Source organism: Cucurbita maxima, unplaced genomic scaffold, assembly GCF_002738345.1.
Source record: "Cucurbita maxima cultivar Rimu unplaced genomic scaffold, Cmax_1.0 Cma_Scf00003, whole genome shotgun sequence".
Lineage (NCBI taxonomy): Eukaryota > Viridiplantae > Streptophyta > Magnoliopsida > Cucurbitales > Cucurbitaceae > Cucurbita > Cucurbita maxima.
The window spans coordinates 2,870,150-2,890,794 of record NW_019272019.1 but is presented as its reverse complement, the minus strand read 5'-3'; the positions used below and the strand labels follow the sequence as shown (position 1 = coordinate 2,890,794).

Genomic DNA, 20,645 nt, shown 5'->3' with positions numbered 1-20,645 from the left:
AAAAAAAAAAAAAAAAAAAAAAAAAAAAAAAAAAAAAAAAAAAAAAAAAGAAAACAAGAAAAGAGCTCCAAGAAGTAGCAATCAAATTCAGAAACAAAGGTAATAGCGGAAAGGCTTGACCATGTGGACCAAAGAGAATCACTAAAATGATTTAAAATATAAATACTCGAAATACTCCTATTCGTCTCTAACTTTATATTCAAATAGCCAAAAAATGTAGCCTGCCATAGAAGACGATTTGTATTGTGAAAGAGAGGATGTAAAATTAGATACTCCATCATACCATGCCAACTCTGAGAAGGAGCCAGCATCCATTCCAAAAAGGTCAATGAACCTAACCCAAATCTGAAAAGAGTGCACATCTCCAAAACATTGCCTTTACTAGCTTGCTTGTGTGTATTGTCGTCATTGCCATCATTTCATAATCTGCCAAAACAACTCTGATAAAATGCATGCCATTTTTTAGCTTAAAGCTCTTTGGATGCTTGGATCTTGGTCATTTTGTGGATTTTTGGGTGGAGAGGGTCGTTAAATTATTAACAAGTTGTATGAATGCTGATGATAATTGAAACTCAGTTCACTTCCTAGCCCTGTGTAGAAACCTACTACTTTCCCTTTTTCTAATGATAACACTCTGGGTGTGCAGATGTGACGGAGTGGCATCCTCATTGACCACGATCTTTTTTGTTCAAAACTTTTTGAAGCTATATTCTTCTTTGTTTCTTCTTTCTGCCCAGGAATCCCTCTATGCCCTTTACTGTTAATTGGATGCTTAGGTGACAATTTTGTTTCTATGCATGACTTAGAAGTGAAAGGAACATGAATCATCGTCGGCCTATTTTTCTCTATTACTTTCTGTCTTCTTTTCCCACGGTGCACTGATAATCAAATTTTAAAGCTAGCGTTCTGTTGTCATTAATATTGGGTTAAATCCTGTTTCAGTCATCGAACTTTCGAGCTTATTTCATTTTTTCTTTATACTTTCAAACATCTTAATTTGGTTTCAACACTTCTAAAATATTCTATTCTTTTCCTCTTAAAACCTTTTTCAAAGTCCATTTCACTTGTCTTTGTTAAATTTATGTGTTGATCTAACAAAAATTTTATGCCACCAATTTCTAAACTCATTGCTAAACTCCCCACGTAGTTTTGAAGTGTATATAATGCCACTTAAGGATTTAGTTCTAAACTTTCATCTCTGTGTGTATTTGGTCTTTGTATTTTAAAAAGTGTTCGACAAGTTCTTAAACTTTCAATTTTGTGTCTAATAAGTACTTTAACTTTAAAAATATCTAATAGGTCAATGACTTATTCCAAAATTTTTAAAAATCAATTGATCTAATAGATATAAAATTGAATTTTATGTCTAATGGGGCCCTAATTTTTCAATTTTGTGTTTAGCAAGTGTGTAAAATTTTGAAAAATGTTAAATAGATCGAAGACATATTAGACAGGAAATTGAAAATTGAAAATTTTAGACCTGTTAGACATTTTTTAAAGTTCAGGGACCAAATAGTCATAAAGCAGAAAGTCGAGAGACTAGACATGTAATTTAACCTTATTATTATGCTTTGTAACCATTGAGGTTGTGATGATCCAGAGTGAAATTAATTGGCATATTTAGTTATTCTGTTTTGGGACATTGAAACGTGTCCTCTAAAAACCCAAGATATTCACAATCCCCAGCTAGAAAACACATAACATTATTGTAGGTAGGACGAGAACCTTTGTGACTTCTACATATTTAGATGTTGGCTGGGAACGAGAAAACCAACAAGAGAACACCCGGCAGATAACATGATACAACTGAGAGAACCCAATTGATAAAATTATAAATCCCTGTTTATTTTTTTGGAATAGTTAATAGGACTGAACTTAGCGCCAAAGTGAGCATCATTACTGGAGTCCTGTGAACATTTACTCTTTAGATATAATCTTACCCTGACAGTTTCTGCATTGAAGTATTGAACTGCTAAAATATTAATCAATGGATGTTTGTGCCCCTTTAATCGAGGTCAATATATTAACAGATAATACAGATTTTCTTTTTCTTTTTCTTTTTCTTTGTTGTATTTGATTGGAATTGTTATGGAATATGGTGGGTTCTTTGGGTTTTACTTGATCTAATTGTGGCAGATTCCCAAGCTGCTTCTGCATAGGCTTTTCCCTAACATTCAATACTCAATATGGATAGATGGAAAACTTCAGCTTGCTGTAGATCCATTTCAAATTCTTGAGAGGTACGTCCAATGTTTTATTTTCCGTGGGCCTTGAGACTTCTAAAGCATGAAATTAAAAGTTGCTGATTTTTAAGCTTCCCACTTGCTTACTATAATAATTTTTGTCCCTCATGTCCGGTAGTTATTTGGTTTAATTTTTCCATAGCATGGCTGTTCTTCTGTTAACGATTTTTCTTCTTGCAAAACATCTTTATCCATCCATATTTATTGCGGATCCTCGTCAAATGAGGTGTAGTTTCAAAGCTCATGGAGCTAGGAAGGTTAGATATTGGCAACCCAAGAATACATAACTAGACACTGTTAGCAAAATGGTCGTGACACTTCTTCATGGAATCACATACTTTGTGGTATAGGATCATTGTGAGCAAGTATGGTCTGGGGATGAGTCCAATCCTCATTAACCTTTATGGGAAGCCTATCCCTTTACATAGCCTAAATAGGCTGTTTTTTTCGAAGTAGCTGCAATTTCATCGGCTGGTCTAGAATCAGCTACGTCAATATAGGCCGCTAGGGGTTTGAATTTGCTAACAGTTCAATTAACCAGTGTTCTGTTTGCAATTGAATACATATCAGCTGTGATTGAATTAGTTAGCGCATCAATATCCCTGATTCTAGGAATAAGCATTGCTCTAGAACTTTTTCTAAATAGAAATTATGAATAAGAGAAAAAAGCGTTTATCCTATCGGTATGATCTTTCCATCACCAGTCACAGTTTTTTCCTTAACTACTCTGTATGCACCCTTCTTTTGAGTGGGTTTCGGGTGGTGGGTTTAAGGGTTGAAGCAAAAACCTTTAGACTGATAATGTTTTGGGTTTTCCTTTATCCTAAAAGTGCGTTAAAGTCTTGGTAATTGGTTCAAATATTTACTTTTTGGGAGGATTCTTGGGTGAGAGATAAGCCCCTTTGTGCGTTGTTTCCACAATTTTATCATTTGTTAAGAGGCGCACTCGGTGGCCTCTGTATTGTCTTCCTCTTATACTTCCTCACTTTCTCTGGGTTTTCCTCGCCCCCTCACTAACCAAGAGACTTTGGAGGTGGCTTCCCTTCTTTCTTCCTTCCAAATTAGTTGACCAATTCAAGGGGAAGGGATTTATGGCTTTTGGAGCATAACATGTTGGATGGTTTCTCTTGTCGATTGTTTTTCTATATCCTCTGCTCGTCTTCTCCCTCCCAGGGTGCCTTATCTTTCTCCTCTCTCTAGAAGGTCAAGTTTTTTAAGAAAGTTAAATTCCTTGCTTTGCACCTTTTGTATGAGAGGGTGAACATCCAAGACTGTATTCATTCTGAGGCATTGACCATTTATTGTGAGAGTTCTAGCTTTCTTACTCACTTTGGACTATGCGCTTTAGTTTTCGTTTGGGATTGCTTTGGATCGTAATAGAGTTTGTCTTTATTTGTTTGAGAAGGTGCTTTTGAACTATCCCTTTCGGGATAAGGGAATACTGTTGTAGCATTTTTTTTCCCTCCCCTATTTTTTGAGTTGTTAGATTAACATGGTAGGAGTACTAAGGGGCTGAGAGTTCTTCGAAAGAAGTTTAGGAGATTGTGGGTTTAATGCCTCTTTACGGCCATTTGTTAATTGAACGTTTTGGAATTATCAACTTGGTCTTATTATTTTTGGATTGGAATCCATTCATGGGTAGTTTGGAGATCGTGGGTTTGTTTTTTGTATGTCCTTATACGTTCTTTTATTTTTTCCGTGAAAGCTCAGTGTCTTATAAAGAAAAACATTTAGTGCTCTATTTGTGTAGAAGTAATGACTGCAATGTCTGGAAGGTAAGAGTACAAAATAGGCTGGCGATTCGCCAATGGTCTTCTTGATTCAACTGATTTAACAAGATAAATAAATGAGATTATGAGCTCTGTTTCGTTACAGTTCAATATTACTTACGCGGGAAATTTGCATTTTTTCAGATATTTGATTGTCCAATATTTTTTGAACTGTTTGACGCACTTTGTTTTATAAATTCAATTCGCACTCGAGATTGTTCAGTTCCATTAAAAAATTATTTGTGTGGAAGTAATGACTGGATCTTATTTATTTTTATGTTTAGTGAGTGACCACTAAATTTGAACAATTAAGAGCCGTTGTAACAACTAGTCCAGTGTTCTCTTTAGTTAAAACCTTTGAAATGCCTGGATGGATCTATAGGGCTCATCTGTTTACAGAAGAATACTTTTTATGTCCTCACATCATATCTTAATCGACATAATAACGGGTTTGTTCGCTTCTTATACACGAAGTTTACCCATGGATCATTTCAGAATATTTGCTGGCTTGATTCTCTTTTGTAGGTTCTATGCTGATGTATGTTTGGGTGCTTGTTTAAGCTTTATCGCTATAAAGTATTTTTAACTGTGGTGCATTTTTATGTAAACTGTCAAGGTAGGTTCCTGTGGCGTCAAAATGCAACTTTTGCTATTTCAAGACACTATAAACGATTCGACGTCTTTGAAGAGGCTGTGGCTAATAAAGCTGCTGGAAAATATGACAATTCCTCCATTGATGAGCAGATTGATTTTTATGTTAGCGAGGGTTTAACCCCATATTCTTTGGCTAAGCTTCCTATAACTAGTGGTATGAGCATCAGTTCTGTTTTTCCGCGCCTTCTTTTTTTGTATGCAAAACCTATCTCTGTATGTTTCACCATCTTTTTGGCGCTGCATTGGACTTCTTGCAGATGTTCCTGAAGGATGTGTTATAATTCGAGAACATATTCCTATAACAAATTTATTCACTTGCCTTTGGTTCAATGAAGTCGATCGTTTTACTTCAAGAGATCAGTTAAGCTTCTCAATGGTGAGAGATAAGATAATGTCTAAAGTCAATTGGAGCGTTAACATGTTCTTGGACTGTGAAAGGCGCAATTTTGTAATACAGGTCTTGAACTCTTTTTGTAATACATGTTCTTGGACTGTAAAAATCCTAATCATAATTAACAATGCATAGTTTAATTCCGTTTGCTAGAACATACAATTCTATGAACATCCCTTTCTGTTTGAGAAAAATGATTCTTGACATTCTGCTCTTTCCCCTTCACATCTACAGACATATCATAGAGAAATACTGGAACACATGCCACCGCCTCCTGTCAAACCAGTTATCCGCCGTCCTCCGCCGGTGTCCATTGGCCGTCCTCCGCCGCCTGTTTCTAAGCCTCATATTGTTCTAAAGTCTCCGCCAGTAAAGAGAAATCCTTCCAAGCGGGGAAGAAGTGATAAGAGGTCCAGTTCCAAGCGGCATCGTAAAGTTATTGCTGCACATAGAGAGGAGAATTTGTTCTAATTCGATTCACATAAAGAAGAAAATGTTCTTTTTCCCTTTTCCCTTTGACATTTTTAGTTTCATTCTCATTCTAATTCCCTCGAATTTTACATCTCAATACAGGGAGATCTGTTTTAGATGCAGAGCATTGTCATGCCATTTTGTCCTGGAAATTGTTGATATATATATATATGTATTGATTTCTGTTATCTATATGAAAGTTTCTTCCTGTGGCATAAACATTACCTGGACATGGAAGTCCTGAACACTTCCTTGTCACCAATTCTCTCATTCTCTGCTGGTTTTCTTGCAGAATTCAATTCTGTACGCATTATGGAACTTTATTGCTGTAATATGTTGGCTTTGACACCCTCTTGTTGGTTTTGAACTTCCAGATTCTGCATAACGTCTCTGGCTTTTGATAAGGGCAGGGCATTTGCAGGATTTGGGACGATCTCCTCAAAGCCATGTTCTTCCTGTTTTCTATCCAAACAGAGTATGTTCTTCAGAATCTTTCTTTCACTTAGCCACTGCCACTTGTTCATTTCTAGTAGGGCCTGAGAAGGAAAATAATCTGATGTTGCTGCTAATCTCATTATGGTATATAACTGCTGTTTTTGTGCTCTTACACGCTTGAGTGAACGAGCGGTCACATGCTCTTACACGATATTGATGTATGCATAGTATATCGTATTTATTCAAAATATCATTATTGCATCATTAGTATATCAACACTCATTCAGCGATGCAATTTCAAGTATATCAATATTGTTCGAAATTCATACCAAGTATAATGTTGGTGTTACAATAGTACGTTTTTACTCGTTCAAAAATGCATTTTAAGTATTTTGATTTGCTCTTCGCTGTGATCGAATGAGAATGGATAAGAAACTCATGAGATTGATGTGAGGAGATGGGGTTACATTTCTAGAAGCAAACTACAGGCAAATATGAAGCACATGAAAGACAATTTCGAAAGATCACTCATAAATGCAACCTTTCTAATGAGCGGTCACATATTGTAGAAGTTGTATCACTGATAGTGGATGTTTGAACATGTTTAGGAAATGTATAAGAACTCATTCGAAAACGTAAATTTAAATATGCATTATTATTAATACATGTTTTACTTGAATGAGTATTTATATACATCAATGTTTTACCTGCAATTAGCATTCTATATTATCTTAATTATTTAATATAAAATTTTATTATTGAAATTAATATTACACTTATTTAATTATTATCAGTAATTAAATTAAATTATTTAAATATCAACATTACTTAATTGATGTTTAGCATAAAAATGTTTATTTGTTTGTATTTGAATTCATTAATAATTAATTTAACTCTATACTAAATAACAATTTCCATAAATATTTAGGACAAATAATTAATTTAACTCTATACTAATTTCCATAAATATTAGGTCTAATCGAATTGGACTAATTTAAATCAATGGAATTATATTAAAAAAAACAAAATAAATAATTAATATTTTAAAAGTGACAGATTTTATTTCTGCTATTTTTCATATATTTCAAATTTAAATTGATTTTTTTAAACTATTTTGAAATATAAATTTGTAACTAAAAAATTTAAAATTCAAAATTACATTAAAAAAAATCCTCGATGATTATTTATTTATTTATTTTATAAACTCGTTTCATATTGCCTAAATTAAAATAATTAAATCCCCAATTTTTATATTAAAAAATATATATAATATTTATTTAAGTTTTCTTGGTGGGTTCCTCTCGGTCCCTTTCTGGCTACCAATCACAAACAATAGTAGAAGCGGACAATCAGACTGTGAGCCCATTTAACGAGGCAAGCCGCCATTTTTAACTCACTCGCCCACAGCCAAGCTTCAATCAAACCATTCATAATCCTCCATTTGTGTTGTAAGCTTAAGCCGATCCTCAAATGGAGCCGTCGTTCCCCAACAATTCCTCGAACAATTCCAAGTCTTCCATTTTCTCTCGCAGTTTTTAGTTTTCTATGCTTCTTTTTACTTTTAAGTTTCTTTCCCTCTCCCTCTCTGTTTCTTCTTGTTCTTCCCTAATTTATCCGATTGTTATCTTTCTTTCTATGGCATCAGGAAACAAGAAGTATCTGGGTCTAGTTCTTCTGGGTCTCCGAAACCCCAGGTTTTAGGAACCGAGCCGATGATCAAACGGCCTCCCAATATGCTAAAAGATCAAGGGGTATGGATTTTTTGCTCTCTATTTACATGTGATTGTTTTGCTTTCGGGAATACTTTGCTCTCGATCGGTGTTTTTGGTTTGATCGTCGAGTATTCTGTATCTCATTTTGTATTAATTTTTGGGTTGACTCAGTTTTCAACTTTTGAGACTGACCCATTGCGGATTATTGAAATTTATGAGATGGGTGGGGGATTTTTTTAAGTTGGTTGTTCGTAAACTCTTGTTTGGAATAGTGGGTATTACGATCGTGTTCTTGTCTGGAGGCTGGTTGTCGAATTGGAGTTAGTGTATGCCATAATGTGTAGTTTCTTGATTGATTTTCTTCTATTTTGTATCGTTGCATGCTTGGATTTTTATCAAATGTATGAACTGAGTGGAAGTGACGCTTGATTGTCGCTTTCTACTGTAGTAGCTTCTCGTTTGGAGCATTAAGTAGTCTTGAATTATTAGAATCCAATTTTTCAGAGACATTTAGTGTATGAAATCTTTTAAAAGTCTTTTCAATTTTGGTTTGGTTTGATGAAAATCATCAGCTAAATGATCATCTCGCTGTTGTTGCAGTTAACTCTCATATTTTTTCATCCAAATCTTCTTGAATTATAGTTACTGGTACAGGAGGGATAAAGATCCAAATATTATAATATGAACTGAAATTTTTTAATAAGTTAAAGATTGACCATAATGTTATGGAGTGGCAGAGAGTGAAGTTTAAAGTGAAGTGTCAGTTCAGTGTGTAGCGCTGACAAAAAGAAATTGCATGAGAATGAGCAATGTTTCAATGTTTCAATGTTCAATGTTCAATGTGTTTTTATAAGCTAAACTTTAGATTTTCATGGCTTTACTCTACAAGTTGTTCTTCTGATGCTTCCGTCATCTTTGTCGTCTGGACGTTTATTGGTTCAGCTTTGCTGCTGGAAGAAGCCATGTCCTGCAATCGCCCCTTCCCTTTCGTTCTTTCAGCTTCTTGCTTTCATGGTTTCCAACCATCTATGTTCTGTCTTTGTGCATTAAACTCATTTGGTTCTTTCATTTTTTCGACTCGTGCCACTGCGTTTATGCACAGTTTTGTCTGATCACCTTGATAGTTCAATGAAGGATTGATGCACAATTATGTCCATTCTAATATCTTTCTTTGTTTTGCCCCGCCCTTTGCCCTTCCAGATTATTTTGCTCGATAGGGTTGATGTTGACGAAGATGAAGCTTCCGACAATGCCGTGTTTAATCATGACGATTTTGACACAAATGACAAAGGAAAGGGTATATATCACCATAGTGATCATCAATTGAAGGTTTGTTATCAAAAGCTTTTGTTCATTGCTTGATTGGTGTCTTCTTGCATATCTATGTTCCACTTTTCTTTTGGAAATATAGGAAATATGATTTCCTCTAAGATGATTACAAAGAATTGAGAGGATAAGGCATCACTATATATGCTCAAGGAAGAATATCACCCACAGTACATACTAGAGCCGACGTCTAAAGATTAATTATTTCTTTTGTTTCTGAAGTTATTTTTACGAAATGTGATCCAGTGGTTGTTAAGGTCAAAGTTATTGACATTTTATGCGTGAGATCCTACATCGGCTGGAGAGGACAACAAAACATTCCTTATAAGGGTGTGGAAACCTCTCCCTAGTAGACACACCCTTACAAGGAATGCTTTGTTCTCCTCTCCCTAGTAGACACGTTTTAAAACCTTGAGGGAAAGCTCAAAGCGGACAATATCTGCTAGCGGTGGGCTTGGGTTGTTGCAAATAATATCAGAGCCAGACACCGGGCGGCGTATCAGTGAGGACGCTAAGCCCCCAAGGGGGGTAGATTGGGAGATCCCACGTCGGTTGGAGAGGAGAACAAAGCATTTCTTATAAGAGTGTGGAAATCTCTCCCTAGTAGACGCGTTTTAGAACCTTGAGCTCGCTAGGCCCCCAAGGGGGGTAGATCGGGAGATTCCACATCGGTTGGAGGGGAGAACAAAACATTCCTTATAAGGGTGTGGAAACCTCTCCCTAGTAGACACACCCTTACAAGGAATGTTTTGTTCTCCTCTCCCTAGTAGACACGTTTTAAAACCTTGAGGGAAAGCCCAAACAAAACAATATCTGCTAGCAGTGGGTTTGGGCTATTACAAATAATATCAGAGTCAGCCCCCTGGCGGTGTGTCAGTGATAGGCCCCCAAGGGGGGTAGACTGGGAGATCCCATATCGGTTGAAGAGGAGAACGAAACATTCCTTATAAGAGTGTGGAAACCTCTCCTTAGTAGACGCGTTTTAAAATCTTGAGGGAAAGTCCAAAGAGGACAATATCTGCTAGTGGTGGGCTTGGATTATTATATTATGTATTTAAATTTGTATTCACAATTTTTCTTTTTGGCACGAACCACTTGATGTGTTCTTTAAGAAAAGACTATTTGTGAAAGAAATGACTAGAAGATGAAGTCGTTAAAGAGTTAAGTTTTGTAAATTGAAGCAGTCATGGTATGCTTGTTACAGCTGTTGCATTGATTCATAATTATGGCTAAAGCTTTTATTTTGTTCAGGAAACATTTGTTAGCCATTCACTTAGTCCAGATGTGGAAATCCAAGAGAGTCCAAACGAAGACGAATCTAATTTTCCCTCGGCATCGCATAATTTTGTCGAAATAGACAATCATTTCTCTGATTCATCAAATGACTATGAAGACTGGACGGCATTTGATGAATTCATGGATGTGGATGCATATTCAGCTTTGCAAGCCCATTTTGATCATATGGATATTCCTCCTGATATCGAAGCACCAATACCATGGCTGCCTCATGGTCAAAATGGAAACAATATCGACACTGAAACTAGCTCCTCGTGGTCATCATTAGCAGAACCTCAAAGTGAACCAGGCCCTGTTAATCATCTAGGCAAATCACCTGCTCATGTTCAGATGAAGGAGGCTTTATCAAAGAGCCTAAACTTGCAGGCTGACATTGGTGTTCAGAACCATCTTCCTGAAGATATTGAACCTTTTGCATCGTTTCCTTCGCAAGATGTTCAACCAAATAGGAAATCAGCTACATCTCGCTACCGGGGCAAATACGGGGTTAGTCACTTAAATTCCGCACTTGGTATTGATGCAGCTAAATCCCGGAGTTTTTTGGACCCTTTTAAACGTAAAAAGAAGCTACATGAATTAAATAACATTTCTATTAACACGTCTGATGCAATGAAGTTCCATAATGGAGGCGAGACATCTGATACAGCTGACAGTGTAAAGAAGCTAACTGGTTTGCAGAGTATGCCCCATTCAAAATTCCCTGGGTATGTGGACTTCTTTAAGCACCCGGAAGCAGGACAACCTATGCCATATTGGCCAGATTATGCCAAAATGAAAGCCAAGGAGCCATTTTTTGGCCCTCATATGGCTTCAGGTCTTTATGGCCCATTTAGTCCTCTTGTTCCTCCTACTCTTGGAGAAGTTGTAGATATGCCATGGGTTCAGAGTTCCACCAAAAGTCTTCCAAACATTGATCCAGATGACTCGATAAGCGAAACAATTGCACCCACTGACTTGGACGAAATCTTGGGGAACTTCGAGCGGTTTAAACAATTTGATACCGTTGATGATCATTCTGACCATCACTATACTAGCAAAGGTTTTAGCATGAAACAGGTCTAAGTCTTGAACAAAATTATCTGTTTATGAATATTCTTATTCGTTTTTAGCGGTTCGTTCTTAGATCTTCTCTTGTTGCCAGGCGTCGAAGAAATGGACAAAAACAATTCAGGACGACTGGAAGATCCTGCAGAATGATTTACCTGGTAGATTTTGATTTCTTTTCCTCTATTTAGAATATATTATAGATTCATGTTAAAAAAAGATGAGTAATCTCTTTCTTAATCTGTTGAACAGAAACTATATTTGTTAGAGTGTATGAGTCAAGAATGGATCTTATGAGGGCTGTCATCATAGGAGCACAGGGTACTCCATACCACGATGGATTATTTTTCTTCGACATATTTTTCCCAACTGCTTATCCAGACCTACCGCCCGTACGTTCTTTTTTCAGTGTCTAGATTTCACTTATTACTATATTGTGCTTAAATTTCTTACAGATACTGTTTTCTTCAATGCAGCATGTCTATTACCACTCTAAGGGCCTTCGACTTAACCCGAACTTGTATAACTGTGGGAAAGTATGTCTAAGTCTGCTTAACACGTGGCGTGGCAATGGAAATGAGAATTGGGTTCCTGGCATGTCGACCATGCTTCAGGTTCTTGTCTCTATCCAAGGGTTGATCTTGAATACAAAGCCTTACTTTAACGAGCCCGGGTATGCATATCAAAGTGGATCGGTTGCAGGAGAGAATAGGTCTCAACGGTATAATGAGGAGGCGTACATCCTGTCTATTAAAACCATGGTGTTTAACATCAGGAGGCCACCAAAGGTATGGTTCTAGACTTCTTTTCCTGTTTTGGAGCTTTAGTATGTTGAATATAGTATTAAGTGATGGTATGATCAAAAGTTTTAAACCGTCTTTTGAGCTTATTTCGGTTTAAATGCTAAACCAATCTAGCAAGAGCTTCATCGAATTTCGATCATAAATGATGTTGTTGTATGTTGTTGTTGAATAAGTTAAGACTAGAATATCTTTTGCTGCAGCATTTTGAGGACTTTGTTAGGGGACATTTCTTCAAAAGGGCTCATGACATTCTGGTGGCATGTAAAGCATATATAGGTGGTGCTCAGGTAGGATCTCTAGTGAAAGACAGAGTTAAAGATTTCAAACCGAGCAACAAGAGCTGCTCGGACCATTTTCAGCAATGCGTGAACCATGTTTTGAGTCGGCTCGTTGAGACTTTTAAAAGAATTGGGGTCAGTGACTGCGAGAAGTTCTTGCAACCCCTATCGACGTCGGTATCAAATGCAAAAGAGCAATCAGCTAGGGATAGTAAAGCTGAATTAGAAAGCTTGGAAGGCGAGAATGTGGAGAAGTTGGTTTTGGGATAGATTTTGAACGTGTTAACGTCTAACTGAAACGAAGTCGAGTGTTGATAGTTGTCGAGAGTAGTTTAGAGTTTAGAGGAATCATAGTAGATCTTGCTGCTGCCCTATGTCTATAATTTTGTCATAATGAACATATATGATCTCTAATTTTGTACATAAGCTTGCTTCTATATGCACTGGAGGAGGTCTCTACCTTCCAACAGGCTATGAGACATTGTTATAACCTGTTTCATTTTTTGTTTCTCATGGTAATAATAGATCTTTATGCTTCTTTTTTTTATCAAATATTTGAATTTTATCTTCTCTCGATTGATCGATCGAACAGTTTGCTGAATTATTGTGAGATCCCATATCGGTTAGAGAGGGGAACAGAGAACGAAATATTTTTTCTATGTTGTGAGATCCCATATCGAAATTGTCTACCTGAGACTGTCCTTTGGCCCGTCCTGACACAGGATATAATTCTAGCTCTTCCAGAGTGGTATCTCACTGATTGCTCGAGCCCCCTTCTTCTTTGCCCTCCACCTAAGCTGTGCAGGAAAGGCCCAAAGCCAATCTAGGGAACAGTGAAGTTTTTGTCCGGTGGCAGGTAGTTAGGAAATGAAATATTTTTGTGAAAACCTCTCTCTAGTGGACCATTTTTAAGGGGAAGTCTAGGAGGGAAAGCTAAAAAAGGATGATATTTGCTAGTGGTGGATAGGTTTGGATTGTAATAAATGGTATCAAAGCTAGACACTAGTTGAGGACACTGGGTCTCCAAGGGGAGTGGATCGTGAGATCCGATCATAATCCGGTTGGAGAGAGGAACAAATTGAGCTGTTATAAATGGTATAAAAGCTAGACACCGGTTGAGGACGTTGAGTCTCCAAGGGAGATGGATCATGAAATTCGATCAAATCAGTTGGAGAAGAGAACGAATTAAGCTATTACAAATGGTATCAAAGCTAGACACGAGTCAAGGACGCTAGGCCCCCAAGGGAGGTGCGATCATATCAGTTGGAGAGGAGAACGAATTGGGCTGTTGCAAATGGTATCAAAGCTAGACAACGATCGAGGACGCTGAGTCCCCAAGGGAGATGGATCGTGAGATTCGATCATATTGGTTGGAGAGGAGAACGAATTGGGTTGTTATAAATGGTATCAAAGCTAGCACCGGTCAAAAATGCTGGGCTCCCAAGAAAGGTGGATCGTGCGATGCGATCATATCGGTTGGATGTGTTTAGTGTAAAGCAAGAGCTAATTGATTGGTTAGTCGACTAATGGATAGACTAAAATTGTAAAATAATTAAACAAATAGTAAATATGAAATTATGAGTATAATCTAAATTGGTAACTAATATATGATTCAAATTTTTTAATGAGATTTCATAATTTAAACTAAAAAAAAAAAAAAAAAAATCAAATTAAGGGCATGGGTAATTTAGGGAGATTAAAATTTAAATGGATTTAAAAAGATTTAAATTACACCCATCCCTAAATAAGGGGGAGATCACCTCCGAGGGCAAATATGGAAAGATAATGTAATTGTTGTGCACGTGCGCTTTGTCTATTTTTCAAAACCGGGCTATTTATTTTGTAATTGGGCCTGACCGAGCCCACTTGAAGCCCAAGCGAAACCAAGCCCAAGTTTCATCAAAACCTTTATTTATTTTTTTCATAAAATTAATTAATTAATACAATTAGTATTGGCGCTCACTCCCTTCCACCGCCAAAATTCAGAAAACAGAAGGCGGAGCAAAAATGTCGAGCACTAATCTCCTCCGTTTCCCTCTCCTTCATCTCCACTCCCGGCCGCCGTCCACTCTCTTTTTTCCTGCCATTAAATCGCATCTCTCCGTCGTATCGATCGCTTTTCCGACCTCTCAGTTCCTTCGTAACCCTTCCCATGGTCCGGCAAGGTTCGCGCTCATGGCAAAGCCTCCAAAAAGCGACAGCACGGAGCAGAAATGGAGCTACGAAGGCTCTATCGTCGAGTCTCTCCCCAATGGGATGTTCAGAGTTCGATTGGATAATGAAGACCTCATTCTTGGCTACATATGTGGTAAAATTCGGAAGAATTTTGTGCGTATTTTGCCTGGTGATAGGGTTAGGGTTGAAGTTAGCCGTTATGATTCTACTAAAGGCCGTATTGTCTATAGAAATCGAAGCAGTACTTAGGATTCATCTTCATGAATGCTAGTTTTTGGATTTATTAGTTTAGAATGTGTTGATTTTGTGACATAGTGTAGTGATCCCTTTTTTTTTTTTCTTCTTTAGAATGTAAAATGAGAAATATGTAGTTTGCTTGAGCTCCATTGTTTTTGTGATTTGTAGTTGTGGTTGAATCTCTAAAGTTCCAGAGCTCATGAATTTATGTCTTGTCTCGTAGTTGTTTTGAACTAAAGAAAGAGGATAATTTTGTTTTTCCAGTTTATTCTTTGAGATGCTTTTGGTTTTTCTTCAAAGGGATATTAACATGCTTACCTACTTGCAGAAATTAAATAATACGTGCATATCTGCAATGGAATTGAGTACTTCATAACGGAGAAAGTTTTCAATCTAGGTACTTGCACATGATACTAGGTTGATATTAGGTTCCTTCTATGAGATCCCACGTCGGTTGGAGAGGGGGATGGATCATTCCTTATAAGGGTATGGAAACCTCTCCTTAGTAGTAGACGTGTTTTAAAACCTTGAGGAGAAGCCGCCCAGAAGGGAAAGTTCAAAGATGACAATATCTCCTAGCGGTGAGGTTGGCTGTTACACCTTCTTGTAGTTCTTATTTATAAAAGCAAAACCAACAAACAAGCAAGTGAATGGTGTAGGGTTGAACTTGTCAAAACTGTCGTCATATTCAATAAGGAACCAGAGGAAAAGAAATCAAATTCAGGGGCTGTGAAGTTGATGACTGAAGCAAAAACCAAGTATGTATATTTTATTGTTGAAGTTGTGATATAATTAAATTTACCATAACTTATCAGCTTTTAAGTTCTTGGGTCACTTTGAAAGGTCTGCAGTTTTGAACTTAGCTATATCTTCTATTAAATCTTAAATTCCATTCTATTAGCAGAATCACGTGTATATATACTTAGTCAACTCATTTCATGGAACATTTGTATGATTTGAAGTTGGCTAATGTTGCATAAGTCAAGAACTAGTTTCGATGCGAGTTTCTGCTAATATAATGCTGCATAAACTACCCTTTACAAGCATCAATAAGTTTGCTGATTTTTCAGTAAGATTCATTGTAGAACTAGCTCCGGCTTTGTTTTGTTGCTATGGATGCTTTAAGCGAAAAGTAACCATAGACAAGCTGTTCATTCTCGAAACCCCAAATGTGAGATTCCACATTGGTTGAAGAGGGGAACGAAGAATTTTTTATAAGGGTATGCAAACCTCTTCCTAACAAACAGCATTTTAAAACCTTAAGGTGAAGTTCGAAAGGGAAAGTCAAAAAATGACAATATCTGTTAGCAGTAGGCTTAGACGTGGGCTTAGACTGTTACACTAAAGCTCATGATTTTGTATTAGTCAATCCTCGGCTACATCAACCATTTATCTTTACCCTTTGCCTTATGCATGATTTGCAATTAATCTCTCCGATGGCATGCTCGTCTTTTGAAGGATGTTAAGACACTAAGAATGATGACTCTTTTGGATGTTGTCTTGTAGACAAATCCGGTTGAGGATGTGAAGGCACTGCCTTATTTTCTTTTTTAGTACAATATCGTGAGATACGAGGATTTGATCCTCAACCTCGAGGGAAGGAGTATGACAATTATTGGTAGATTTTACACAACTTAGTTTAATGGATGTTGATGAACTTCATGCTGGCTACCTACTTAAGATTTTTAAATTCTATGATTTTTTTTAGCTCGGTTAGACGGTAACATGTCTAGTTGACTTCTTGGTTGTGAATTAATATCTTAACCAGTTATACCTTCAACTAGGCTCTAAATAGTAACCCCATAAATACGGCCTGATTGGGCAGCTATTTATTAATGTATTATATGAGGAATTTATCCATCTCTATGTTCGGTGTAGGTGATTATATTCAAATTATAGAAGCCAATGATCTTTGTTTCTTAAGATAGTTTCATGGATCTATGGATGTTATTGTATATTTTGTTACCGGTTTAAATGTTTAAATAATGTAGTTATTAAGATTTTAAATATGTATTTATTTGGTTTATAATTTTAAAAAAATCTAATAAATATCTTGATTTTTTATAATGTGTCTAATAAGCCTCTAAAATTTTTAAAAGGTACATAATATGTTTTTAAAACTTTCAATTTTATTTAATAAGTATTTGATAAATAAGTTATATTTGGTACAAAATTTAAAAATTTAAAAATTTATTAGATACTTCTAAAAACTTTAAAATCTTATTAAAAATACTCACAAAATAACCCTAAAAATTATTTATTATTTTTTTATTATTTTAAATTTTTTTGAAAATTAGAAGGTATTTTTTAAGAATTGTCTTAAAATTTAAAGTTTTTATTTTTTTAAAAAATTAAGAGTATTATTGAATTTTTAAAAATTTAAAAGTATTTTTAAGTTTTTTTTTAATTATAAATTTAAGAATATCATTTTTTTTACTAAATTAGCTATAAAAAAAATAGCTCATTAGAAAAATTAAATAAATACAAAATAAAAGATGTTGAATAAACTTAGTTGTTAATTAAATTGAAGTTTAAAATCGGGCGGTAAATGCAGGGAGCGGCGAGGGTTTGTTTTCCACGTGGTAAAAACTCCAACAAGTCTCTAGAACCGACTTCCAAAAACCCTAAACCTTCATCTCTTGCCGCTCTATATAACCCCAATCACCACCCCTTCCTCTCAAACCTAGTCTTCTCCATTTCCTCCAATGGCGTCCAGGTCGATTCTCAAGGACGTCAAAGCCCCAATCTATTTACTTCTTCGCAATCCAGCCTCATCTGTTCCATTAGCACAATCCATCCAAAATCATCTCCTTCCATTTCCTAGACAATCCGCATCCGGATTCCTTCGTGAGCTTGGTTTAAGCGATCGGCCCCTACTGCCTAGGCATTTTAATTCTAGTTTTGATGGCGGATTTAGGATTGAGGTCAGAGGAAAGCAGCAGCCGGTGATCGAGGACATAGATGAACAGAGCGAGAGCGAGAGCGACCTCGAAGGCTCTGATGGCTTCAATGGTGAAGGTTGGGAGGAGCTTAGTGCTGACGATTTCTCTGACGACGACGATGCCGAGCCTCGGGATGATGAGCCTTAATTGATATGTATGCTGCTGTTTGAATTTCATTTTTATTGATATCGTGTTAGTAATTGATGATTTCCTTGGATATTTCGCTGTGATCGTCTGATGATTGGTTTCTCTTCTTCCTACTGCGTTCTTCCGAGACTTTGATTTCTTTTTTTTACGAAAAATTTCAAGGAAATAGTTTCGTTTTTCTACCGATTGTGTATAATCCCAAATCTAACGCTAAGAAAAATTCAGCTAATTTAAAATTTGAAAATGATCTAACGAGTCTCTATTGTTCGCTAGTTTTTTAAATTTCATGAACTCCAAATACAAAGCTCAGGTGTAAATGATTTGACCGAATAGTAATTCTTACTTTTTAGGCTTTGGATAGTTCAATTTAATTCTATCGGACTTTAAATTTAGACGAACATCAATCTTGAGTTTATGCTTATTTAAAAAATAAATAAATAAAAAAACTAAATAAATACAAACTTTTTTAACTTTTTTTTTTAAAAAAAAATTACCAATTTTTAATATTGATTGCATTTAGGAACTTTAGAGAAAATAAAATAAAATTTGATACAAGTTTATCCTTAGACTTTCATTCTAAATATTTAAATTTTTATTTTTTATTTTCTGATTGTACATCAAATTCATAAAATCTCAGAGAAAATGTGCACAATTTTATTTTGGAATGAAATTAAAATTATTCCAAAATTTTAGAAATTAAAGTAATTTTAAACCTAACTTGTCTAGCATAATAGTTGGAATGGTGTCTATTTTAAGCCTATATTGTCTATTTTGAACATAATAGCTGGAATGATATTATCTACTTACGAGCATATATTATGGCTGGGATGATATTGTCTACTTACGAACATATATTATGGCTGTAATGATATTGTCTATATTATGACTGAAATGATATTGTCTACTTACGAGTATATATTATGGCTGTAATGATATTAAGCGGATATTGTCTACTTTTAGCATAGTGGTTTTACTTTGGGATTCTCAACAAATATATATATATATATATATATATATAAATAATAGTTTTTTGCTTTTGAGTTGAGCTTTCTTAAAAATGATTGAGAATTCTTTAATAATAAATTGATTATAAACTTACCATCATTAGCCATTATCAGACTTTTATTATCCAACCTCTCAACAAAGTACGTCTCTCCTTAATTGAGTCCTTTGTTCTACCTTTAAAGACTCGACATTTAAGTATTGAGTCCTTTGTTCGACATTTGAGGATACCAACACAACTTTACATAATGGTATGATTTGGGCTTCCTCAATGCAGAGTATTCTTTGATTATAAACCTACTCCACCTTTCTTAAATTTCTTACGGCAGGCTTCCATTATCCAGAAACAAACACAAAACATTTATTCAACATTTTATATTTATATACAATTCTTCAGTATCTGCACAAACAATCCAGAAAAAAAAAAGTTGAGGAAGAAGAAGAAGAGCTTAAATCTAAGCTGCAATACAATGGCGACAGATCGGGCACGTAAATTTCTTGCTAAACCAGACATCAATACAATCCGAATGAAAAAAATGGTTGCACTCCGGCAACGCCTGGCAGTTTTCTCCGGCCATAAACTCCTCCAAACATATCGCACATTCCTCCTCGCTCCTCCTCCTCACCATTCTCTCGCTCCCAAATCTCACCGCCGCCGGCATCTTCTCCGCCCGCCTCACCCGCCGCTCCTCTCCCATTCCCGCCTCCACATCTCCACCGCGCCGGCCGCTGAGGAACCACTGGAGGAAGCCGCTAAGGACGTGGTAAAGAAATAGGAAGAAGAGGATTATAGTGACGGAGAAGATTATGGAGGTCCGGAGGTCTAGGGTTACGGTGTAGTGGACGATGACTGGAGGAGACGCCGATTCAGAAACCATGGTTTCCATGGGGAAGAGGAGTGTCAGTAATGGATCCGCCATTGTTGAAAGTTCTCTTGGAGGATTTTTTGTGTCTGGATGAAGAGGAATTAGGGATTTGGGAGTCTGTTTATAGGAATTTGGGAATTTATTAATCAATTGTACAAATTTGCCTCAAAAACTAAATTTTGTTTAATTACTAAACAAATTTGTTGAGTTCTTTGTTAATTTCGTGATTATAATCTTAATCCATCTATTCATATCTTCTAAACCATATAAAAAAAATTAATTTATTTTTGTTAATTTTATTAAATTAAGAGTTCGTATCTGTACATCTTAACGAATTAGACGATTGATTAAATGGATTTAGATACACTTATTTCGACCTTTTTTTACATTAAATGATCGAACTAAAAAAATTGTAAATAAATACGAACATAGTTCATTGAACAAAAATTTCTATTTTTTAAAAAATAAAATATTAATCATTTAAATTTATTTAATTGAAAGTTTTATTTAAGCATAAATTTAAACCCTATAGAGTAGTATTATACAAAAATAATAATAATAATTATTATTGTTTTTTTAATATATTATTAATTTTTTTATTGTAAATATATATATAGTAATTAGATTGTAACGCGTATTTTCCACCGATGAGACCAAATATATATATTTTTTTTTAATTTTACGAATTAAATAAAACTAAAATTAAATTTTAGAGACGAGAAGGGTACATTTTGAAAATTTTGAATATTGATGCACTTTTGTCAATATGAGCGCTAACTTAATGTATCAGATGTTAATTATCATTATAAACGTAGAGAGTTTGATGTATTATTCTACAGCTATCGAGATTCTCA

The 20,645-nt window shown here is 35.6% G+C and overlaps 5 protein-coding genes across 8 annotated transcripts in view; 4 read left to right on the top strand and 1 right to left on the bottom strand.

Annotated features, from left to right (window-relative positions):
* The window catches only part of LOC111476854, a 9,152-nt gene extending 3,405 nt beyond the window's left edge, over positions 1 to 5,747 (top strand). For all 4 annotated transcript variants that reach the window (XM_023120689.1, XM_023120687.1, XM_023120691.1 and 1 more), the window contains 4 exons: positions 2,137 to 2,240; positions 4,633 to 4,820; positions 4,924 to 5,123; positions 5,292 to 5,747. In XM_023120689.1, coding sequence (XP_022976457.1) covers positions 2,137 to 2,240; positions 4,633 to 4,820; positions 4,924 to 5,123; positions 5,292 to 5,528 — 729 coding nt within the window. In that variant the 3' untranslated portion in view covers positions 5,529 to 5,747. The remainder of the gene's footprint in view (positions 1 to 2,136; positions 2,241 to 4,632; positions 4,821 to 4,923; positions 5,124 to 5,291) is intronic.
* A 1,606-nt stretch (positions 5,748 to 7,353) lies between these two features.
* On the top strand, positions 7,354 to 12,969 carry LOC111476837. The gene is made up of 8 exons (XM_023120663.1): positions 7,354 to 7,474; positions 7,609 to 7,714; positions 8,876 to 9,004; positions 10,253 to 11,353; positions 11,439 to 11,502; positions 11,594 to 11,733; positions 11,818 to 12,129; positions 12,345 to 12,969. Exons 1-8 carry the CDS (start codon positions 7,434 to 7,436, stop codon positions 12,690 to 12,692), a joined length of 2,241 nt encoding a protein of 746 aa, XP_022976431.1. The 5' UTR covers positions 7,354 to 7,433; the 3' UTR covers positions 12,693 to 12,969.
* A 1,411-nt stretch (positions 12,970 to 14,380) lies between these two features.
* LOC111476947 (translation initiation factor IF-1, chloroplastic-like) lies at positions 14,381 to 15,097 on the top strand. Its single transcript, XM_023120831.1, has one exon. It carries the CDS (start codon positions 14,430 to 14,432, stop codon positions 14,844 to 14,846), a length of 417 nt encoding a protein of 138 aa, XP_022976599.1. The 5' UTR covers positions 14,381 to 14,429; the 3' UTR covers positions 14,847 to 15,097.
* Positions 15,098 to 15,480: 383 nt separating this feature from the next.
* On the top strand, positions 15,481 to 18,103 carry LOC111476951. The gene is made up of 2 exons (XM_023120837.1): positions 15,481 to 15,592; positions 17,389 to 18,103. Exon 2 carries the CDS (start codon positions 17,540 to 17,542, stop codon positions 17,921 to 17,923), a length of 384 nt encoding a protein of 127 aa, XP_022976605.1. The 5' UTR covers positions 15,481 to 15,592; positions 17,389 to 17,539; the 3' UTR covers positions 17,924 to 18,103.
* A 1,259-nt stretch (positions 18,104 to 19,362) lies between these two features.
* LOC111476945 (RING-H2 finger protein ATL39-like) lies at positions 19,363 to 19,910 on the bottom strand. Its single transcript, XM_023120829.1, has one exon. It carries the CDS (start codon positions 19,843 to 19,845, stop codon positions 19,381 to 19,383), a length of 465 nt encoding a protein of 154 aa, XP_022976597.1. The 5' UTR covers positions 19,846 to 19,910; the 3' UTR covers positions 19,363 to 19,380.
* Positions 19,911 to 20,645: the final 735 nt, after the last annotated feature.

Coding starts and splice junctions, on each gene's coding strand:
- LOC111476947 (XM_023120831.1), top strand. CDS start 14,430: ATGTCGAGCACTAATCTCCTCCGTTTCCCTCTCCTTCATCTCCACTCC.
- LOC111476837 (XM_023120663.1), top strand. CDS start 7,434: ATGGAGCCGTCGTTCCCCAACAATTCCTCGAACAATTCCAA. Junction 7,715..8,875: donor ATATGCTAAAAGATCAAGGG/GTATGGATTTTT, acceptor TTGCCCTTCCAG/ATTATTTTGCTCGATAGGGT. Junction 11,734..11,817: donor CTTATCCAGACCTACCGCCC/GTACGTTCTTTT, acceptor TCTTCAATGCAG/CATGTCTATTACCACTCTAA.
- LOC111476951 (XM_023120837.1), top strand. CDS start 17,540: ATGGCGTCCAGGTCGATTCTCAAGGACGTCAAAGCCCCAATCTATTTA.
- LOC111476945 (XM_023120829.1), bottom strand. CDS start 19,845: ATGGCGGATCCATTACTGACACTCCTCTTCCCCATGGAAACCATGGTT.